We start from the raw sequence: 16,705 nt of genomic DNA on the forward strand, positions 1-16,705 counted from the left end.
TAATAAGAAATTAAACTTTCATAAATTTTAGATTCATTGCACACCAACTGAAATATTTCAGGTCTTTTATTTTTTTAATACTGATGATTTTGGCATACAGCTCATGAAAACCCGAAATTCCTATCTCAAAAAATTAGCATATCATGAAAAGGGTCTCTAAACGAGCTATTAACCTAATCATCTGAATCAACTAATTAACTCTAAACACCTGCAAAAGATTCCTGAGGCTTTTAAAAACTCCCAGCCTGTTTCATTACTCAAAACCGCAATCATGGGTAACACTGCCGACCTGACTGCTGTCTAGAAGGCCATCATTGACACCCTCAAGCAAGAGGGTAAGACAGAAAGAAATTTCTGAACAAATAGGCTGTTCCCAGAGTGCTGTATCAAGGCACCTCAGTGGGAAGTCTGTGGGAAGGAAAAAGTGTGGCAAAAAACGCTGCACAACAAGAAGAGGTGACCGGACCCTGAGGAAGATTGTGGAGAAGGACCGATTCCAGACCTTGGGGGACCTGCGGAAGCAGTGGACTGAGTCTGGAGTAGAAACATCCAGAGCCACCGTGCACAGGCGTGTGCAGGAAATGGGCTACAGGTGCCGCATTCCCCAGGTCAAGCCACTTTTGAACCAGAAACAGCGGCAGAAGCGCCTGACCTGGGCTACAGAGAAGCAGCACTGGACTGTAGCTCAGTGGTCCAAAGTACTTTTTTCGGATGAAAGCAAATTTTGCATGTCATTCGGAAATCAAGGTGCCAGAGTCTGGAGGAAGACTGGGGAGAAGGAAATGCCAAAATGCCTAAAGTCCAGTGTCAAGTACCCACAGTCAGTGATGGTCTGGAGTGCCATGTCAGCTGCTGGTGTTGGTCCACTGTGTTTTATCAAGAGCAGGGTCAATGCAGCTAGCTATCAGGAGATTTTGGAGCACTTCATGCTTCCATCTGCTGAAAAGCTTTATGGAGATGAAAATTTCATTTTTCAGCACGACCTGGCACCTGCTCACAGTGCCAAAACCACTGGTAAATTGTTTACGGACCATGGTGTTACTGTGCTCAATTGGCCTGCCAACGCTCCTGACCTGAACCCCATAGAGAATCTGTGGGATATTGTGAAGAGAAAGTTGAGAGACGCAAGACCCAACACTCTGGATGAGCTTAAGGCCACTATCGAAGCATCCTGGTTCTCCATAACACCTCAGCAGTGCCACAGGCTGATTGCCTCCATGCCACGCCGCATTGAAGCAGTCATTTCTGCAAAAGGATTCCCGATCAAGTATTGAGTGCATAACTGAACATAATTATTTGAAAGTTGACTTTTTTTGTATTAAAAGCACTTATTTTATTGGTCGGATGAAATATGCTAATTTTTAGAGATAGGAATTTGGGGTTTTCATGAGCTGTATGCCAAAATCATCAGTATTAAAACAATAAAAGACCTGAAATATTTCAGTTGGTGTGCAAAACGAATCTAAAATATATTAAAGTTGAATTTTTATCATTACATTATGGAAAATAATGAACTATCACAATATGCTAATTTTTTGAGAAGGACCTGTACACACAGCCCCCATACCCAATCTTAAACTGTAGTATAACATTAACAAAAGAAAATAACATTTGATTGCATGTTTGTGAGCAACAACCAAACCTGTGTGTAGAACCATGGAAGGGAAGCTCTTTTTGCCTCCTAAATGATGAGACAGCCTTTAAGTCAAACAGTGAGGCCCCGTATCCCAGAAACAGCACACTGGACCCACAGGCAGCCAACTGAGCCACAAGAGCATGCAGGACGGTCAGACTGAGAACATAACTATGGCAGAAATGTTCAACAACACACAAAGAAAGGAAATCTTGAAATTCAACCTACTTTGGTTAGTAGGTTAATGCATGCTGAGGAGGAATAGCAAGGATCACTTTCTCTTTATTTTTATTGTTTGCTTGTGGTTACTCGTCACCCCTCTCCTGAGGAATGTGCAATGTCATGGAAAAGACTGTTGTTTGAACTGCTCCATTCGAAAGGCTTCAGATTTATCTGCTATAGAAATAAAGCTTTGCCACTATTTTTTTTTTATTTGAATGGTTGACAAAAAAAAAAGGGTCAAAGGCTGAAGGTCAAGGATGAGACAGCATATAGTTTGTTTTTCACTCAATTTGCCAATGCATCAATATTTTAGAAGACAATGGTTAGGAAGCACAAACTGAAAAGACAAACATCATTTGAACTACACACCAGGACTTTCCCTGACCGACATACTGAAAGAAAAGAAAAAAAACTCTTTAGGCATGAACTTTTACATGAAACCAAATTTCCACCTTGAAACAGACAAGACACGATGAGTGAGTGAGTGCATCAAATATGACTAAATAGACTTCAACATATTTTAACCAACACTCCCACTGTGTCTACACCGGACACCTGTCGTGCTCCAACAGCTTGAGGCGGTCTACACAGGCTGCAACAAAGCAACCACTGCAAACTGACTTGTTCTTTGAGTCAAAAGTACGCACGTAGTATATCAGAAATGGAACAGGGTATCAGTTCACTGTCAGGAATTTGTCATCACTTTGCATCACATCCAGTCCTCAGCATCACTAATTAAATTGGTTTCTATTTGCTTTTGTCGTGTCCCTCGCATCGGGTGTAGACACTGTCTCAGGAACAGTGGTGATTTTTCCAAAAGCTCCTCCAGATGATGAGTCCGCTGAAATCAACTCAAGTTCTTGAATGGTGCACAAGACGACATTTAAGTTTGGAAAGTTGGGGGAATAAAACTTAAAACAGTAAATTTTTATGAATTGAACATTTCATGAAGCAACAGTATCCGTTTATACAAGTTCTGTATCCTTTGGTTTTTCGTGGGGAATGCATTCCTTGTATCCTTCTGCAGATTCAAATAAACCAAATTCAAAAAGTTCAAAAGGGCACATGGTAAAACATGACTTGGCAACTAATCACGCAATTGAAAAACGCCAACCTCTTATGTACACAATTAAATCCAAAAGACTGTAAATGAAATGACCAGAGACTTGGATTAGATGGATTTGAAGGAAGATTCTGACTGCAGGGATATAATAAGCTCATTCAGATGGATGTGAAATTCACACACTGCATTTCTAGAGTGGAAAGATGAGTTCACACCAGCCTAACCTGTGGTCAGAGGCAGGACTGTGTGAAGAGCTCAACTCAAAGGATCTGTTCCTGGAAGCGACGTGTTCACTTTCAACAATCGCCAACAACAAAGCGCATTTGTGGGGGCTGCAATGCACCTAATCACTTGTGTAAAAAGTGGTAAGCATGAAACATTCATGAAAGTTTTTTGTTGTTATTATTAGAGGTATATTCATGAACGGGGTAATGAACAGGCCCACAGAGAATGTGTGCAGAGATTTCTTTAGATTTCAAACACTCATTCAAACCACTTTTATTTTACAATTTAACTAATTTGTCGATTATTTCAGCAATCAACAACGTTTATACTACTCTCAGCTCCATTTACATCAGCTTTCCCTGCAAAATCAGTGCAGAAAATGCAAAAAGTCTGCATATCCTGTCTGGGACTAAGCAAATAGATAATTTTTTACTGTAGTTATTAAATACATATACATGTTCAGGTCAGTGGTACTTTTATTTTGTGGAGAGCAGAATTTAAGTTGACAAAAAAGCAAAAAAAGTCAAAATGAAATAAGGTCGAGCATAGTACTTGTATAACTTTATTCATTGTTGTGCTTTAACCTTGGGTAATTTCCTTTCAAAATGTCAATTTAAATGGAACGAAAAAAATTGTATGCAAATGGGGAATGAAGAAAAAAACAACTCAAAATCCAACTAAATACAATCAGGTATAATATTGATAATGCAAGGTCTCTGAAACAGACGCAAACATGATTCGTTTGTGCACATCTACTGTTGCACTTCAGGCTTCATCAGGCAGAGCTGATCTCGCCTGTTCTTGCTACCCATTCTGAGATGATATCCTCAGAACTGCACACGGAGCCTCAACATGCACATCACAGGCTGACTGCTCCGAGCGGGCTAACATACAGAATGAGATGCAAACCAGATGTATCTCAACACGGCTCCCTCTCAAACTTGGCAGGAGTGGCTCAGTACTTGCTGCTCTACTGACATCAAAAGGCAGTCAGTGGACAGTGGATACACTTTATTCATATGATACAGGAAATGATCAAACAGAACTAAATGAAGGATACCGAGAGGGGACAAAAATAAATGCGAGGCAATGTTCATGATGAAGTCTCGGACATCATTTGTATCTCGCCAGCATGAATGTGTGAAACTACACAAAGCCTAAAGAACAAGAGCAATTCCCCCAGGGAGCTGATCAAGGTAACCGCCGCCAAGATTCAAATTTTAGCCTTTTTAATACTTTTAAAACTTAAATATCTGCAAGAAATGTGCAAACGATGCACATCCGCATTTTAATCGACCAGTTTTATATTTTAACGTGCACAAAGCTTTTGTAATCATTTATATCCTAAAGCGCATTAAAATTGTAAGATAGTCATTCTAATCCTACACCCAAAAATCACACTGAAGGTCAAACAAAGCCGATTTTAGTTTTTTTTTTTTTCTAGTTTTGCTTTTTACCATTTCAGCACGCTGCAGCATCTTCCCGCTATTATTTCCCCCCCCATGACTCGAGTGTAATCTGAAGCATCAGGATTGACAGAGAAATAGGGGAGAGAAGAGGTTGTTGTGGTGGTGGTGGTGGAGTTGAGTGTCTTGCTTGTCGACAAACTCCTACATTGATATCTACACAAAATTTTGGTAGCTTGCTGGTGTAGGGCCACTTTGATGCTCTAGTCAAGAATTTAACAGGCTCCTCTTAACTGCTGCAAATTAGGCTGACAACTCTCCTTGCTAAAAGGCAAAACACTTCATATTTTTTTCTATGCCATTTTAAAAAAGTAGATTAAAGAAAAAGAAAAAAAAAAGAACGATTTTCTCCAGCAGTCCATCAGCCTCAACTGGTTGGAGTTTCCGCGGGGATCCACTCTGGCCAGACAAGATGAGGCTGTGAACATAAGCAGTGATTCAGGTCTGTTTCTCCGAACTGGAGCGCTCTGCAGTGCTAACATTTCTCCCCTCATCTTCTCCAGACCCAAGCAAGGCCGTGTGCGGAGGGGGAAAACACTATTACAGGAAAGTCTTTAGATACGTCTCATGTCTTTTCCTCTTCCAAAAAAGAGAAGAAAAAAAAAGTTGGAAAAGCTGGCTCTCTGGAATAGCAGGGTTAAGGAAGGGAGGACAATCGTGAAGTTGGGCAGTGTTCCTGTCGAGACACGTGTGTGCGCGTGTGTGTGTGTCTGTCATGTAAACGTATGTTTGAATGTACGTGTGTGTGTGCGCGCGGGTTTGTGTTGTACGAGTATGGTTTCTACAGCAGGTCCAGACGCCGATAGTACAGCAGGTAGGCAGTGCGCTCTGCAGTCTGCTTCACCACCTGATGCTGATTGATGATCTTCACCGCCTGGTCATCAATGCGCAGCCAGCCGTTCAGACCGATGTGGAAGACATCTGTAGTGTAGTGGCCACCCGTGGCACTGTTCCCATGGTGATAGACGACTGCGGGAAGATACAAAGGATTTAGTAAGTACAACATTCATTTTCATTCAAATTTCAACCACAAGACTTTGCTGCCCCTTTTGTACCGTGGTAGACATTTTTGTTCAGCTATGTGAAAATTCAGTGCTGGATACGCGTCCAAAACATGAGGCAGATATTTATGGAGTTTAGCCATTTATGGTAGTTAAACAATGTCATAATCTCCAGAATATCAACTGGTGTGCATATATCGGCTTTTCATAATAAAATCAGATTGAATTGCTTGTATTTGTGGCCACTCTTCTTCAGCACATTATCAAGGGATTTGATGGGTTCTTAGAAACATTTGTTTTTACATAAATATATAACTACAAGATCCTTGAGTGCATGTTAACAAAACACGCCACAGGCCAAAATACTGTTAACCTTAAGACAGATTTAGATTTAAACCTCTACGTAGAAAGTATAAACTACAGCAAGAACTACATGGAATCAATGGCCCTTTAACATTCATCGTACAGTAAAAGCGGTAGAATACAGTCTTGATAGGACACATGCATTTTTTTTATTGCAGTAAAGGCTTGGCTGCCAGTAAAGTTTGGTAAACTAAGGAAAGGTGAAATATCTTGTGTGCTATATCAGTGGCAATTAAATGGAAAGTTTAGAGACAATGTCTCTATTTTCCACCCATACCAGATGTTCAAACATGGGGAAAATAGTCAAAATAGAGGCTTAAGGGAGATGTATTGGTATGGCAACTGATGCTAGGGGTTACTAGACAGGCTTTAGAAAGGAAAATTCACTCTTGGAGGCGGGGAAAACATCTCCAGCAAAAGAAGGCCATGTGTGTTTAGCGAGTCACGTGTGGTGGCAGAGTCAAAAGAGACAAGGCCTAACTAGCCACCAATAGGAAGGTGCTAGTAGGACGGAGGTGTACGTCTTGAACGCTTGTTGGATGCCAAAATAAGGGAAGGGAAGCCTGTCATGAAAGCTCACATTAGTATCAAACTGTGGAAATGGTCCAAATGACAAATCACTGGCAAGGAAATGTTACACCATGCTGTATCCACCTTATTTTACAATGCGGAAGCTTTTTTCTGGGAATGTGTGATTTCCAATTCATTAGTGCCTATAGGTAAATAATTAGTAATAAGTGCAGCAAACAGTAAATCTACTTGCACTACAAACCAATTAGTTTTTTTTATTATGACAATGCATTGAAATATGGTAAGAGATACCAGTTTGTATATAGACAAAGGAATGAAAAAACAAAACATACCTGCAAAGAGCCTGTAGGTTCTTTGGCCTTTAAAAGTTTTGCCCCGTACCCCCGGTGACAAGAGATCTGAAAATCATGAACCATTTTAAAATACAGCAGCATTTTTACAGATGGCCAACTTCAAATATTAAGATGATCCATTTGCTAGTTCTGAGAACCAGCATAAAAAAAGAAACTCATTAAGAAAGTTATGTAGAATACTGATCTGAATAGCGTCCAGATGGACTAACATGCAGACTGGCATTTAGTGACTGACATGTAGCCTACTTCCATAAGCAGGAAACAATTCACAATAGAGAAGTCTTTATGCTAATCCCTCGTTAGCGCTTGTTTATTTTGTTCAGGTTCATATTTAGTGCCGGGAACCTGGTCTCCTTGTCAGAAGCAGAATTGAGAGCACATGCAGAGTATTGCTCAAAAAAAATGTCACTCTTACACTATTTTCACAGTAATGACTTACCAACTTGGAACAATCCATTAAAATAGAGGTTTGTGACGTGAAAATAAGGAAGAGAATAGACTAGACCTGCATAGTGCATGTGCACAAAATTATGAAAGCGTGTGGAGGACAGAGACTCCAAAGAAATACAAGCTGCTCTGAATGAACAAAGACCATTTCAGATAGGCATGGCACAATTAGCCTATAACATGGCTTTGTAAACAATTTACTTTTGCATAATTCCAATATAAATTTATATTAATATATTTAGTTGAATACATGTTACTAAACAGATAAAATGACAGGCAGTTCCAGTGGGATGCAGTTGGCAGTAAACAGGAATTTTCCTCCTGATGTCACCTGGTACAGAATAAGTGCAACTGTAATCATGCAATCCACAACTAACTAACTAGTTGGTGAAATCTCCTAAAATCAATGTGATAACAGCAGAGTGGATATCCACTTTTATTCTGTGGATAAAAGGAAAAATTAAATGAGCACCTTTACTAATCTCCAGATCAACAGGGTAATCAATATTCTTGACCAGTTTTTGACATCCACCGGTCTTCTCAAAGACAAATCTTTTGAGGTGAAGCACCAGCACTGGAGGAAGCTCTTCAAGAGTCACTCTCCGGCTGATCTCAATCTTAAAGCAGAAAAAGACAAAGAGGGCAAGAAATCAGAATTAAACATCAACACAAGAAATACAGAATCACATTTAAAGCGTGTCGTCTTAGATGTTTAATACTTTCTACTATCCTTTCAAAATAAGAGTGGACCATGAGTAATTTGTACACTGTAAAATTGTAATTTTAACAAGAAATACAGTAAAAATGCTACGGTAAAAACCTGTTAATTGGTTAATGGCAAATTTCCTTACTATATATTGTGAACTAATATATCTAAAAGGAAATTTTACAGTAAAATATTGTTAAAAGTACAAACTGAACATAACTAATTACTTGTTGTTTATACCATGTACTTTTATTGTTGCATTTACACTAGTAGTAAGATCCTGGTTGAGTCATGATGCGGTTTCAGCTGTGCCCTCCTATTCTATTGTGCATGCTTAAATCAAGACCTGTCAATGTGAGTGATAAAAAAAAAAATCAATAAATAAAATCAAGCATGCTCCAGCTGTAAACCAATGTCGATTGGTTTCTACCCACTACACCAGTGATCTACTTCAGGAAAATAGAGCACTTCTAGTTTGGTCATTCACTGTAAAGTCAAGCTTCTAAGCTTTAAAATAACATCTATTTTGTGTTGGTTAAGCAAGTGATTAAGTAACTTGATAGTTTGGAGGCTATTACATCAATAATGTGCATTTGGTTTTGTTACATCTCATGATTTTAATTTAATGTTTATTACATTATTATTGTGTCACATGAGAAACTGCACAATAAAATCGAGGGACAGACAGAAACACAAAGATAAAACAAGACAACAGCTACAGATTTGCTTAAACCAGATATTAAAACCCATCTCAGTTATGAGGGAGAGACAACAGTATAGGGTGCCAGATCAGCAGTTCACTGATTAACTAACATTGACATGTCTGTGGGAAGATGTTTACAGGTAATGATTCTCACCTCTTGCTTGCTCTTAGTGGTGTAGCCCTGAACGGACTCCCGGGCCACCAGTATCTCCAGGGCCTCCTGGACTGTGCGGATCTTCTCTGATTGGATGTCCAACTGCAGCGTGAAGAAAGGCTGCAAGGTGGCCGACTCTTTTGAGCTCTGCTGGTATACCACAGATCTAAAAAAACAAAAAATAAAATGGGTTTTAGAAGATAGAAGAGTGTGACAGTTTCATTGTGAGCCAATGAAAAGGGCCAAATCCGGGGCAATGGCTTTACTTTTCCGAGGAGCTGCACCTCTGTGGTTCACCTCTATGGTTTGATGCGTCACAGAGGTCAATGTCTCACACAGAAACTGTTAAGGCCCTGATATACTTCAAGTGGAATCGTAGATAGAACTGGTGACGTCATACAGAAAAAAAATCAGGCCAAATCAAAGTTTGTTAGGAGTTGTGAGCTTGAATTTTAGCAATCTTTTTTATTAAAGTGCTACATAAACGTGAATAGACTGGACTTGGCCAAATTGTAGAGCTTGTGCAAACATATCCACGTTGCTATGATCAGATGCTTTTTTAACTACTGTTTTCCCATCGCTGTTCACTTTTGTTGTGGGTTTATTTTGAGATGAAAGCATGTAGCACATATTCATATAAATGACGCACCCAGCATCATGGGCAGCGCCTGGATGTTCGATGAACTTCTTTTTACCCCTAAGCGAAGAACAAAAAAGAACGGTGTCATGAGTATATCAGGGCCTTTATGAGGACAATGACTACAGCAGTGGTTCTCAAGACTTTTTGAACGTTTGAAGTGTGAATAACAGAGAGGACCAGCCTGAAGCCCCGTTCACACTACACGCGACTTTATCAACCCAAGTCGCCAGTCGCTGGCGATGAGGTCGCTAGTGGGCGTTCCCACTACTGGTTGACTAGTATGACATCCAAAAGACAGTGAATCAGCTTTCTTGCCGCTAAAAAACACAATTTCTGGAGGGAAAATACTAAATATAAATATACTCCGTACATAAACACGTCTGTAGTGAAGCATGAAGATGAACGAGACACAGAAGCCAATTTTTCTCGTTGCGGCCGTTTATCTACGGCATAAGCGCAAACGCCGGTCTATCTGGGTTCACGAGACCATTCGGGCTCGGAGACAGCACGGGCGAGTACCACCGGCTGGGGCAGGAACTGCGGCTGGATGAAGTGCGGTTCCAGCAGTAATTCAGGCTGGATAGGACCCAGTCTGATGTGCTGCTGCGGAGGGTGGGTCCCCTGATTTGCAAGGACAATACACCACTGTATGTACACGGAGATATATCATACATTATAGCACAGTTTCTGACTGCTAAAATGAGCTTCTCGTTCAACTTGCCTCGGTCAGACTCAGCACTGAAGAGTGACGCGCTCCACTGACTTCACTCCTATTGGTTGTCGCTCCCGAAAGTCGCTCTTCATTTGCATAAAGTTAAAAATTTCTCAACTTTGTCATGTCGCCAGACACGCCCCATCTAGTCGCCAACGGTCGCTGTCGCGCGTGTCGCCCGCTCACCATTGAAATGAATGGTATCGCGTCGCTTGGTCACGTGTAGTGTGAACGGGGCTTGAGAATCACTGCTCTACAGTATCTAAAAGTAGCTGACATGGAAACATCCATTCAAGGCCTACCTGATGTGGCCACCGAAAATGTCGGTGATGGGTGTGCGGATGAAATCTGCCTGCCGGGTGATGGAGGTTTTGTTTCTGGGACCGACCTGTTCCCACTCATCATCACTACCTTCTTCATTCTCAGCAGGGTCTTCCTCCACACCAGGCTGAGACTCAGGCCCATTTGGCGTGGGGGCTTCTACTCAAACACAGAAACGGACATCTAGTTAATATGAAGCAATCAGAAACCTGACAAATCTAGAGTGGACCAGCTGAGAGACAATTTCTCTTGCAAACACTGCAGAAATTTGAAAGGAACATACTTTCTTCTTGTGGAGAAATGAGTTTCTTCAGTGCCAGCATTTCCTCATGCAGTCCATTTAAAATGAAACCAAGGTACTCCTCTGCATCCTCTTGGCGACCCTGAGATAGACAGAGATCATTAATACATGACAGACTTTACTCTTCCACCACACCTCACGCTACACTTACTGGATTTCAAACCAAAGCATTACCAGTCAGACAATAACTAAGCTTTTAAATGAAGGTAATACTTTTAGATATACTGGCATTCAAGGCAACATAATGCCTAACAAGATAACCAAATTATAATTACGGCAATGCTTATTTCTTAAATAAAACTGGAATAAGAATACATTCTCTGTTGAAACTGTTGAAATCATACACTTAAATATAAAAGGTATCCATGGAACCTTTCTATGGTACATTCTTTATAGTGAAAATCAAATTGCACTGCGGCAAAAAAAAGCTTTTGGAACCCTAATTTAAGAGTTAGGCAACACGGGATATGCCCATCCTCTGTACACTTCAAGCAAAGCCAGCTTTGTTCAGACACGCTGTCCTTCCACATCCGAAAGACTCTGTATCCACTGATTCAGCTCATTAATGGCTGAAGAATGCCATAACTCAGGGCTTTATCTTTCTGCTTTAATCTGTTCATTAGAGGTTCCTGACTCACTCATTCCTGAATGTTAGTGAATGTGCAGACAAATACAAACAGGGATGGAACAGGAATGTCCTGTCCTCAGGTGTGCAAAGTACGGATGTCTATCATTTTGACTTCATTGTTCAGGTGCCAGTAATTGTGAAACTAACTGACTAATGAATTGTTGGTGGCAATTACAACCAATCATTACCTAAATTAGATTTGTAATTGTAGTTTTCCATGTGTACCACTGGGGGTCCTCTAAAAATAGTGCTGGGACCTTACCAAGTCCAATTAAACAATGGGCTATATTGTAAACTGTCCAGTCTTGATGCTGCTTACCTTCTCAGAAAGGCTTGATTTGATGAGGGTGAGGAGTTTATAGATGTAGGTGGGTTCAAAAGGAACGCCCACTCTAAGGTCTTTCATTAACTTCTCTCCAGCAGCTACAAGAGAAGCAGAGGATAATATAATACACAGGTGAAAAAAGGAATGTAAAGACGTTGTCCTTCAATAACTCTGGACAGACATTACCTTGCTGTTTAGCCTTGGAAGGGACAGGCATATTGCTGAACTCATTCACAAGCCGAACACTACAAGACAAAAGACTATGGTCAAAACTATATATTTAAAAAAATAAATAGAAAACGAATTTTCCTACATATTTTGTAATTATTTTTTGAGAGTACAAGACACACACAAACACATTCCTATCTTCATAACTCTTTTTAGTTTTTTGAATTCGACCCAAATCCTAAATTTCACTTGCACTGCAATGCAATGTATTTTTTTCATGATTAATATTGCCTTGTAAAATAATGTGTGCTGGTCAACTAGTCTAAAATTAAGAAACCCCTAGAAAACAGTAAAAAAAAAAAACATTTGTACATTTAAGATAGTTCTACTTAATTTGTTATTCCAATATCCAAATATGATCGCCTACTTGATAAAAAGAAAAGAAAAAAGGGCTTTTATTTGTGCCGTGCTGTCTTTGCATTTGAACATTGCACATTTTGAACAGGACACGCATTAGCTGAATAAACGTTATCCAATACAAACATACTTATAGAAAATAGTTGACAATGAATAGACCGGAGTCCTGTCACAGGACCAATAATAGCAAAACGAATCACTTATTCTAAAAAGAATATCAAATATATGTTAGAAGAATCTGACATAGGGCTGTGTTAATAGTTAAACGTCCGTCATTTAACGAATTTTAAAAACACGGGATGGATAATAAAAAATGCTTTCTGCCATTTTGACAGGAAAATAACCACAACCAAGAACAAAACAGTTCGTAAATTTTCATTTTACAATTATCTCTCTCTGTGCGCGCGGTCTGTGTTTGTGAGAGAGAGAGCTCGCGCAGCACTGATACAACGGTTTCTTATCCACAAGTAACCCGCTAGTTTTCATACAAAATTGTTATGTAACATAATTAGGTACTTTAGTTATTATAACACAATAATGTAACACATGCAGGCTACGTTTCTCAACACTGAGAATGAATAAATAAACGCCTGTTTGCAGACTGTTATCAGTTACCATGACTACTGTAGCCTACTGTCCTCGCTCATGAACTCAGTCAGAGGCGGGCGCGGGAGTGGAAGCGGGATCGAGCGGGATTCTTTATTGCTGTCGATTTTCAGTCTCTTTTTAATGATAGGCCTTACGCATCTGTCAATCATACCTGCTTGCTATTTGGGGAATGAACCAAGCGCTATGATTGGTCGAACGTCAAACTCCGTTTTTTTTTTTGCAGACACGTATATACGCAAGAAATCCGGCGTGGCGCCGGAGTGCTATCAGGCCTGTTAATGTGACAGCAGGAATACAATACAATATAAAAAAATTTTTATTAATAGTAGTAATAGGTCCAAAAATCTCACATTAAAATTATTGAATTTAGAAAAAAAAAAATCATTTGTTGTGCTTTGCACAAACTTGATTTGAAGTCAACCAGAATTTTTAGGTGAGGTCAGGTCTGCACATTTCAAATAAAAGCAGCCAACCAGTTACTGCATCTGATTTGATTTATATTTTCATCTTAATTTGAAACTTTGACGCAATCTAAAATATATTATTCATTTATTATGAACAATAATTCTGGCATCAGTGTACAAACAGATGCTTCCCATTATAAAACATTTGACTTCAAAACAAAAAATTAAAAACCTGTAATGCTTTATTCTGATTTATCACACAACTGTTTCACTCTTGGCTCATCCAGAGTAGACTAGTTTTCTGTTTGGCATCTTGACCAGTTGACATTTCTATTGACATACTGTATAGTCACACCACCCATCCAACACATTCAAAAGAAAAATTGTTTATGGTTATTGTAGAAGCAGTTGTCATGATTATGACATCAGTGGGCCGCAAAAACATGGCTCAAGGGCCACATCCACGTTTTGAGTAGTATCATATTAAGATTGATCACAGTGCCTCTAATGCCAATAAAGTATTAGAATAGATATGCTTTGACATTCCACATTGTGTTCATATAAACACACTGTGCAATAAAAATGATACAGTAATATTTAGGCCAGAAAAAAAAGCCTGAAACTTACAAGTTATCCATCATGGGTGTGGATGTGCAGGGTCTCTGAGTCTCACTGAAAAGGGGAATAGACTTCATCAGATGATACATGGGGGGACACGCAATCAGGGCCTGCAGGGTCTAAAGCTGAGAGTCAAGTGACAATAAACAAATAGGACAAGAGAGGCTTGACGACTCATTGTTTAAACAGCTCAATAAGACTGGATGATCTGAGGCAACGAAAAAGGATACAGCATTGATATAGCACCAGTTTCCCTTGTTTATCAGTCCTCTTGGTTGCAAAGACACTGGTTTGTGTATCAACTTCACATTCTCAATTAATTCTGATGGATGGAAAGAAAAATAAATCATGTTTGTGAATGAAACACTAGGGATGTGCAAAACCACATATTTTTAGGATTAACTAACAGGCGAGTTGTCTGAACAACTAGGCAGTCTTCACAAAAGCCCTGTATAGCCACGTTTCCACCGAAATTACCCAGAACAATTTGTACCAATAACTTTATCCCCCAGACCTGTTGCTGTCTGCATTTCCATCGCGGTCTTAAGTACTGTGAAGATTTGGCAAATTAGTCCGGTGATTTAGGACTGCGTGCGACATTCCAGCTTCCACTGGATTTCGTCCTCTACACTTAAGCTTAATAAAGCCTGTACGTTGGTCGTATTTTTTTAACTCCATTGTTGATTCGAGTAGCCAACAACTCTAACTACACGCACAGCAACAGACTTAATAATGGTAGTTGAAATAAGATGCTGAGTGGAGTCAACCAAACAAAATGCTGCATGAAATCAACCAATCAGCATGTTCAGCTCCCAAGTCCCACCCCCAAAAGGGGTGGGGGGTGGTCATTTAGACCCTGGTCCCTGAGGTCCAAACACACAGAGTACCAGCACAAAGTCCCTGGGGAAAGTTCCTGTGGTGGAAACGCAGCTCATTACTAGTTTACCCGATTGTTTTTTGGGAAACATTTACATGAGATCTTTCCATTCAAAAATACATTTAACTAGATACAGAGTCTAAAGACACAAATCAAGACAAACATCATAAACAATCACTAGAAGAAATGGAAAACGATGTGATGTTCATCACTCCAACATTGCTGATGTGACTAATGCACATGAAGCTGATTGTGGAAAAATGATGAGATTTTTGTACCACGCCTAGGAAGGGAGGCTGAAATAATGCAACAGCTCCCATGGTAACGTGGACATTTGAATTTAACATTTTAATAGAATTAAAATAGCATGCATAGCTGAACTAAAAAAAAGCAATCCATTTATCTTTCTTTGGACAGTGGGGACATAAAAAAACCTTTGGAACCCATTGTACTTTTAAAGTGATGAGTGAAACTGGACATTATTTTTTTTTTTTAAATGGGAAAAAGTACTTTTATCCAACTCAAATTGACTTGAGTATTAAAGTGGGTGTTCCACAGCAGAACAGGTTGTTAAAACAATGTCTCAGAAGTAGCGATACACCGAAAGGACAATTCGGGCCGAAATTTGGGTGTATCCCTACTCAGAAGCTAATTTTGCTATTAAATAACAATGGCCTAAGTGCCATCAGAAGAAAAGGAAAGTAATTTGAGTTGTAATGATGATGAATTGTACATAAGACCAGTAATGTGCAGTCAATTTTGATTTCATGTTGACTAAAGTTACAGTATCAAAAAAAAAGAGAGAGAAAAGAGAAAGAGGCAGCAATGGTCATGTTAATCTAAATAATGTCACTAATTTAAGCTTGTATTGAATGTCTGTGGCTGGATAGATTTAAACCAGGCCACATAAAAATCATCACTAACTCAAAAAAAGCAGCTAGAATAGAAATTCATCAAAATGCATAATGGCACTCTGTAGATTTATTCTGAAAACTATAACATACGAAGGCAGACAATGGTCAGTAAAATAACAGATTCATCTCCACTTAGTGCCTGTCCAAGTGTCTTACATCAGGGGAGATTAGCGCCTGACAAAGGGAATGCTGATGGAAAGACACTTGTTGCTGCTTTTTCTGCACAAGTATATATGTATAATAAAAAACAGATTCACGTGATCATAAAACCCATCATTAACCGCTTTGAAGAAAAACACATTTGAAATAGTGATATAAATGCCATCAATCAAACAGATGCTCTTCCTGTTATGCAACAGAACATGCATTTACCCAGGAGAAAAGTCTAGAATGTTTGAGTGCCACAAACCAATTCTGAGATCAATAGAATGTGTCCCATAATAATTTGGCAAGTCTATACAATACACCACACATCTGTTTTAGATGTCAGATTTAAAAATTATCAACATTTCCTTTTTTTTTAGAGGTCTTGCGCAAGATTTCTCATATTTGAGGAACAGCAGGGGCAACCCAGAAAGATTTAATGCAGTGTAGAGTCCCAGTGATTGGTTCCAAGGTCAAGAAATCATTGTATAAAAGGTGTGTTGAATAGCCATTGTAGCAAATCAACACTCAGGCTCTTGACAAGAAACTGGTGCAAGAAACTGCTTTTTTTCTTCAGATGGAGAAACACTCTGAACACATTGTTAACAATATGATAGGTAAACACAGCACCTTGGTAGGCCTTTTCTCAAGACCTGTCATGATTCATTTGAGCAACAAGATGAGGAAATGTGGTTTTAAAAGAATTGAACAAAAAGGCCCTGAAGTGATTAGGGCCCACAGCAAAACAGGCTGCTGCCGC

At 39.5% G+C, this 16,705-nt stretch overlaps 1 protein-coding gene and 1 long non-coding RNA gene across 5 annotated transcripts in view; one reads left to right on the forward strand and one right to left on the reverse strand.

Annotated features, from left to right (window-relative positions):
* The first annotated feature begins 743 nt into the window (after positions 1–743).
* Positions 744–16,705, forward strand: part of LOC143710738 (uncharacterized) — a 172,697-nt gene continuing 156,735 nt past the window's right edge. Inside the window, exon 1 of the long non-coding RNA XR_013194631.1 lies at positions 744–804. This is a non-coding gene — a long non-coding RNA (uncharacterized LOC143710738). The remainder of the gene's footprint in view (positions 805–16,705) is intronic.
* usp10 (ubiquitin specific peptidase 10) overlaps positions 2,045–16,705 on the reverse strand; it is a 37,104-nt gene continuing 22,443 nt past the window's right edge. For 2 of the 4 annotated variants that reach the window (XM_077201846.1, XM_077201848.1), the window contains 11 exons: positions 14,241–14,332; positions 14,020–14,129; positions 11,981–12,039; positions 11,789–11,892; positions 10,824–10,923; positions 10,522–10,699; positions 9,517–9,564; positions 8,868–9,033; positions 7,777–7,921; positions 6,837–6,902; positions 2,045–5,578 (listed from right to left, as the gene is read on the reverse strand). In XM_077201846.1, coding sequence (XP_077057961.1) covers positions 5,391–5,578; positions 6,837–6,902; positions 7,777–7,921; positions 8,868–9,033; positions 9,517–9,564; positions 10,522–10,699; positions 10,824–10,923; positions 11,789–11,892; positions 11,981–12,039; positions 14,020–14,129; positions 14,241–14,332 — 1,256 coding nt within the window. In that variant the 3' untranslated portion in view covers positions 2,045–5,390. The remainder of the gene's footprint in view (positions 5,579–6,836; positions 6,903–7,776; positions 7,922–8,867; positions 9,034–9,516; positions 9,565–10,521; positions 10,700–10,823; positions 10,924–11,788; positions 11,893–11,980; positions 12,040–14,019; positions 14,130–14,240; positions 14,333–16,705) is intronic. The other 2 variants (XM_077201847.1, XM_077201849.1) reach the window with 1 other exon arrangement.

Source organism: Siphateles boraxobius, unplaced genomic scaffold, assembly GCF_051911475.1.
Source record: "Siphateles boraxobius isolate OS27281-9 unplaced genomic scaffold, OSU_SipBor_1 48, whole genome shotgun sequence".
Taxonomy (NCBI): Eukaryota; Metazoa; Chordata; class Actinopteri; order Cypriniformes; family Leuciscidae; genus Siphateles; species Siphateles boraxobius.